This window comes from Heteronotia binoei, chromosome 15, assembly GCF_032191835.1.
Source record: "Heteronotia binoei isolate CCM8104 ecotype False Entrance Well chromosome 15, APGP_CSIRO_Hbin_v1, whole genome shotgun sequence".
Lineage (NCBI taxonomy): Eukaryota > Metazoa > Chordata > Lepidosauria > Squamata > Gekkonidae > Heteronotia > Heteronotia binoei.
The window spans coordinates 53,518,171-53,525,015 of record NC_083237.1 but is presented as its reverse complement, the minus strand read 5'-3'; the positions used below and the strand labels follow the sequence as shown (position 1 = coordinate 53,525,015).

Below are 6,845 nucleotides of genomic sequence, written 5' to 3'. Positions count from 1 at the left end.
TAAAAACATTTAGAAACGTTCCATAAATAAATCAAAACAGATTCACAAATAGCGTTATTCAAATGGCACTAATGCATTAAATTTCAAACTGTCTCTGCCTCATAGATAGGCAGTGGCGTACTTGAAGAGTGGGGAGAAAGAGGAGAGAATGCCAGCCAAGATGGTGCGTGCTGCTGCCCTTAACCAAAGGCCTAACACAGGGGTGGCCAAACTGTGGCTCGGGAGCTACATGTGGCTCTTTCACACACATTGTGTGGCTCCCAAAGCCCCCACCACTCAATTGGCTGGCTTCGAGAAGGTGCATCTCTCTCTTTAAATTACTTCTCCAAGCCAGCTGGCAGCTAGGGGAATGCATTTAAAGTTTTCTTTCCACCTCTCCCATTTGCCTGCCTTCCTGTTTTGCAGCTCTCAAATATCTGATGTTTATCCTATGTGGCTCTTACTTGAAGCAAGTCTGGCCACCCCTGGCCTAACAGAACTTCTCAGGCCTTGCAAGCCCTGTGGAGTTGCATAGTTTGGTGTAGGGGTTAAGTGTGCGGACTCTTATCTGGGAGAGCCGGGTTTGATTCCCCACTCCTCCACTTGCACCTGCTGGAATGGCCTTGGGTCAGCCATAGCTCTGGCAGAGGTTGTCCTTGAAAGGGCAGCTGCTGTGAGAGCCCTCTCCAGCCCCACCCACCTCACAGGGTGTCTGTTGTGGGGGAGGAAGGGAAAGGAGATTGTGAGCCGCTCTGAGACTCTTCGGAGTGGAGGGCGGGATATAAATCCAATATCTTCATCTACCTCACAGGGTGTCTGTTGTGGGGGAGGAAGGTAAAGGAGATTGTGAGCCGCTCTGAGACTCTTCGGAGTGGAGGGCGGGATATAAATCCAATATCTTCATCTACCTCACAGGGTGTCTGTTGTGGGGGAGGAAGGGAAAGGAGATTGTGAGCCGCTCTGAGACTCTTCAGAGTGGAGGGCGGGATATAAATCCAATATCTTCTTCTTCATAAGGTCCCGCGGGGTGTGGATGTCATTTGACAGAGGGTTACACCATGTTGGGGCCAGGGCTGAAAAGGCGCTGTCCCTAGTCAAGGACAGGGGGATGCCTTTTGGTTCGTGTTGCTGCACTTCTGTTGTATTTCTGGAAAGGGGATTTCCATTTTGTTGTTTTAGTCCCATAACACTGGGAGAGCCGTAACACACTAAAAGAGCACATATTGAACTTACTGTGAAAGCTCCCAAGTTCAAGTTTGAATCAGTGGCAGCAAGGCTGCAGAAGCGTGGAGACCTTGGAGGGCTCGCTGCCTGTTACAAGAGGAGGTGCTGGGACCAAAGGACCTTGCAATAAACTGCTTGACTGGCAAGTTATTGCACGTACTTTACTTGTAGCTTGGTTGCCGAACCTGGCTGAAAGCCTAGGCAGCCCAGAGTCTGGCCAGAAATACGTTGTGACTCCACACGCACGCCCACTAAAGAGAAGGAAAAAGACATAAGTTCTGTAAATGCATCAGGCGGAGGAGTAGGATTGTGAGCTCCAGGTTCAGAAACACCTGGGAGAGTAGGGTCTGGGGAGGAGAGGGACCCTGGAAGAGCGTAACGCCATGCAATCTGCCTTCCAAAGCAGCCGTTTTCTCTATTAGTGGAATAAATGTTTTAAACCAATTAATAGGTGAATTATGTAATCTGGAGATCTCGTGTAATTACAGATCTCTGGCCCCCATGTGGAGGCTGGCAATCCTAGGAGTGGCAGCCTTTTCGCTATCAGAACTTACTTACTTAGGGCTGCCAATCCCCAGGTGGGGACAGGGGATCCCCCGGTTTGGAAACCCTCCCCCCGCTTCAGGGTCATCAGAAAGCGGGGTGGGGGAGGGGAGGGAAATGTCTGCTGGGAACTCTTATTCCCTATGGAGACTTATTCCCATAGGAAATAATGGAGAATTAATCCGCGGCTATCTGGGGCTTGGGGGGGGGCTGTTTTTTTGAGGTAGAGGCACCAAATTTTCCATATAGAATCCAGTGCCTCTCCCCAAAATACCCCCCAAGTTTCAAAAAGATTGGACTGGGGGGTCCAATTCTATGAGCCCCCAAAGAAGGTGCCCCTATCCATTATTTCCGATGGAAGGAAGGCATTTAAAAAGGTGTGCCGTCCCTTAAATGTGATGGCCAGAACTCCCTTTGGAGTTAAATTATGCTTTTCACAGCCTTGATCTTGGCTCCATCCCTGATGTCTCCTGGCTCCACCCCCAAAGTCCCTAGATATTTCTTGAATTGGACTTGCCAACCCTAAACTTACTGTAACTAGAATTATTACTTAGGGGGAAGGGGTTATGGCCAATGTTCCCTCTAAGCTGCAGAATCTTGTGAGCAAAAAATTCTATTTTGTGAGCTACTGCATAAATTAGTGTGCTCTGGGGTCATCCTTCCTGAGCTAATACAAAAATGTGTGAGCTGGAGGCTAAAAATCTGTGAACTAGCTCACGCTAACTCAGCTTAGAGAGAACACTGGTTGTGGCATGGGGCAGAGGCACCCACTTTCCATTCAGAAGGTCTCAGGTTCAATCCCTGGCCTCTTCAGATTAAAAAAACAAAAACAGTACTAGGCGATGTGAACATTCTTTGCCTGAGATCTTGGCGAGCTGCTGCAGGTCACAGTAAATTATGTTGACCATGACTGATGGGCTGACTTGGTATGATGTAGCTTCACACAATCATGACTGCAAATAGGAAAGGCCAAGAGGTTTTTGGAAGCAAATTTGAGTAATGGTTTCTGAAGTGATTGTCTAAATCCATTACTGCCTGTAGTTTATAAACTCAGTTCTAATATGCCTGCAACCAGGGGTGGCCAAACTTGCATAATGTAAGAGCCACAAAGAATAAACGTCAGATGTTCGAGAGCCACAAGACATGAATGCTAGATCTTTGAAAGCAGGAATGAAGGAAGAAAGGCAGACAGATTGGGGGGAGAGAGAGAAGGAAAGAAAGCAACTTTAAATGCATTTTCCAAACTGCTGGCTGGCTTGGCTTGGAGAAGTTATTTGAAGATAGAAATGCCTTCTCCAAGCCAGCCAACAGAGTCGGGTGGGGGCTTCAAGAGCCAAACAATATGTGCGAAAGAGCCACAGATTGGCCACCTCTGCCTGCAAACAAGGGAAAATGTTCTGATAATCAAATATGTATCTGAAAATGAAAGCTGGGGAGGGCATTTTACATGTATTCACGCGTGGATCAATGGTCACAGTCAGTGCAGGTTCATAAGCAATCTGATTATTATTGCCAATCACCATGATTTTTTGTTTGTAACAGTAGAGAAGAGGAAGAGTCTAGTAGCAATGCTAACAAAATTTGTGGCAGGGTAGGAGCTTTCCTGATACACAGCTCTTAGGCGGTTGTCCAAATTGGCTGGATAAGAAACACACACACACCCTTCTTTGCCTTTGTTCCCAAGATGAGGACTTTGCACATGGCCATATGTGTGGAAGAAGTCTTATTTTCCTGGGGCAGTTCATATTTTAATTTTTATGGCCAGGCTCTTCCCAACCATTCTACAAGTAGATAGATCCAAGTAGGCAGTCGTGTTGGTCTGAAGTAGTAGAACAAAATAGGAGTCGATTGCACCTTTAAGACCAACTTAGTTTTATTCAGAACGTAAGCTTTCGTGTGCATGCACACTTCTTCAGATGAGGAATAAGGTACAGTAAGCACAGCCACATATAGCTGGTGGGGTTTGGAATGCGAAGAGGTACAAAGTTAAAATCCAATAGCAGAATAATAAAATTAACAAATTCAGAAAACCTTTGATCTGGGTTGCATTAGCGTGGGAAACCATAAAACAGTAACATGTCAGAATGTGAAAATGCCTGTTAATTATTCTATTGCTAATAAACCTGGGTCAAAATGAGAGCATTTCTTTCCCAGAAGTTTTTCCTGTCCAACTAATTTACCTTTTAACATGTAACATAAATATATACATCATTCTAGTTTGCCATTAGGAAAAAATACATTAAAATATAGTGGAAGATGGGTTTAGTATATGTAATGAGATAAACAGCCAATATCCCTTGTTTGAGTATGTCAATACAAAAGCATTATTCTGATACATTATCCTAAAAGAGAAATACATTGGAATACTGTGGATATATTGCCATACATTCTACAAGAAGTGATTCTATCTTTTGGAACTTAACCCTTTGTGTTTAAAGTGGAGCGTGTTATCTTCTCTTTCAAGGCGAAACAAGGGACTAAACATATGAACATATGAAGCTGCCTTATACTGAATCAGACCCTCGGTCCATCAAAGTCAGTATTGTCTACTCAGACTGGCAGCGGCTCTCCAGGGTCTCAAGATGAGGTTTTTCACGCCTATTTGCCTGGACCCTTTTTTAGTGGAGATGCCAGGGATTGAACCTGGGACATTCTGCTTCCCAAGCAGATGCTCTGCCACTGAGCCACCGTCCCTCCCCAAAGACTGTGGAGATCTTTCACCTGCTTCTTGATCTTTTTTTAACTTAGCAGGCTGACTGTTATCTCCTCGCTTGCGTGCTCAAGAGACCATCTTCCCAAGGCGGTATTCTTTTTCTAAAGCATCTTCATTAGTGGAACATGTCTGTGAAACTACATCCCCCAGAATTCCCCTGGAAGCGGGGAGCATGCGTAGCAGAGTTATCTAGGTCGGCGTTCCAAAACCCCATCCTTCGGGCATGCGTAGTGGTGTCCACGCGCCCACGCCGTCCGGAGGGTCCCGGGCATCATGGCGGAGCCGGAGATCTCCACACAAGCTGCCCGGACCCCGCAGACTAGCGCTCCCTCAACCGCCACCGTGGCTGCGGCCTCAGCCCCACCGGCAACGGCGGGAGGCGGAGCTGGAGGAAGCAGCGGCAGCAGCGATCCTGTTCGTCCGGGACTGAGCCAGCAACAACGCGCGAGCCAGCGCAAGGCGCATGCGCGAAGCTTCCCGCGGGCAAAGAAGCTGGAAAAGCTGGGGGTATTCTCAGCGTGTAAGGTACGGGGGCCTGTAGGGGACAAAAGAGCGCGGGAATTTGTCCTGTTGGCCTGGTCCAGCCATTGCTGCATCCTCTCTTGGACAACGAAAAGATGTTTTGGACCAGGAAGGGTCCTTACATGCAATTCACTTAGCAATACTTACTTATTTTAAAATGTTATGTACTCCCAAATAGGATTATATATTTTGGATGCTAAGGAGGTGCTGTGCAACACAGCTCCAGCTGGCTGTCTTAAGATACAGAATGGGGGTCTTTTGTGTCCTTCCTAGTGCAGCTCAATTGAGAATACCTGGCATCTAATCTTTTGATGAACTGTTATCCCATTCTCATATTGAAAACACAATAAACAAGTACATTTTGCATTAAGAACCAGATCAGTGAACACAGTGAAGGCCAGTATCTCTGAATATATTTTCCTCCCAACCCCCTCAACATTTGGAAGGACAGAAAGACTTCAAGCATTAAAGAAGAGGCATGCCTTCTTGTCATTTGTTAAATCCTTTAAAGTAACTTACAGAATTGCCACAAGATGCTGTGGAAGCTAAGAGCATAGGCAACATTTTAATTGAAGTTTTTAGTGGTTCCAGGATGGGTAGCTAAGTAGCGTTTAAAACATATTTTGTCTGTACTTATTGGACTGGTTTTAATGTTATTAAGTTTAATGTTTTAATGTTTTATATTGTTAAATCTAAAGGTTTTTATCTACTATTGTATGTTTTTATAAAATGTTGTTAGCCGCCCTGAGCCTGCCGAGGTGGGAGGGCGGGATATAAATAAAATTTTATTATTATTATTATTATTATTATTATTATTATTATTATTATTATTATTATTATTATTATGTCTGATTTTGTGGTTGGGTGTTTAGAGTGTATTTGTGGACTATAAAACAGGGCTAAGCAAAGGGAAACAAATATCTTACATTTACTGTCGGTATAGACCAAGCGAGATCTGTGCTGTTTCAGCTTCCCAGGTATGTCAGCTGAGTTCTGCCACCCCATGTTCCCTGGCAGTGATACATCTGGTTGAAGCAGGGCTGGCCATTGGCCTAGCCAGAAAACATTTGTTCAGTTGTCTGGTCCAAGCATTTTTAAAGCACTACATTTTTTAGAATAATAATAATAAAATAAAACCGCACCTCAAAAAGGATATTATAGCACTGGAAAAAGTGCAGAAAAGGGCAATGATTGCAGGTTTGGAACACTTTCCCTATGAAGAAAGGTTAAAATGCTTGGGGCTCTTTAGCTTGGAGAAACATCGACTGCGGGGTGACATGATAGTTTTACAAGATTATGCATGGGATGGAGAAGGTAGAGAAAGAAGTACTTTTCTCCCTTTCTCACAATACAAGAACTCGTGGGCATTCGATGAAATTGCTGAGCAGTTGGGTTAGAACAGATAAAAGGAGGTACTTCTTCACCCAAAGGGTGATTAACATGTGGAATTCACTGCCACAGGAGGTGGTGGTGGCTACAAGCATAGCCAGCTGCAAGAGGGGGTTAGATAAAATATGGAGCAGAGGTCCATCAGTCCAACATGGCTTCTCTTATATTCTTAAATATCAGGACTTGATATGTATGATAAAGGTTCAACAAGAAAAATGAAATTAAGACAGAAATCAGTTCTGCTTTGGTTCCACCCTGCTTCAGATTTCTGCTAGTTTTCAGATTTTGCACTGTTTATTGGATGTCCAGTCCTGTTGATTGTATTTTAATTTAGATGATGTAATCTGCCTTGAGTCTCAGTGAGAAAAGTGGACTATAAATAACATAGTGACTATAAATGACCGAGAAGTGGGCAGCGGAACAAAGTTTGGATCTTCAAGACCAACAAAGTTTTATTCTGGGAGAAGGCTTTTGT

At 44.6% G+C, this 6,845-nt stretch overlaps 1 protein-coding gene across 1 annotated transcript in view; it reads left to right on the top strand.

The window, feature by feature from the left end:
- Positions 1 to 4,682: 4,682 nt before the first annotated feature.
- Positions 4,683 to 6,845, top strand: part of KAT2A (lysine acetyltransferase 2A) — a 45,475-nt gene continuing 43,312 nt past the window's right edge. The window contains 2 exon segments of the mRNA XM_060256112.1: positions 4,683 to 4,710; positions 4,713 to 4,984. Coding sequence (XP_060112095.1) covers positions 4,683 to 4,710; positions 4,713 to 4,984 — 300 coding nt within the window.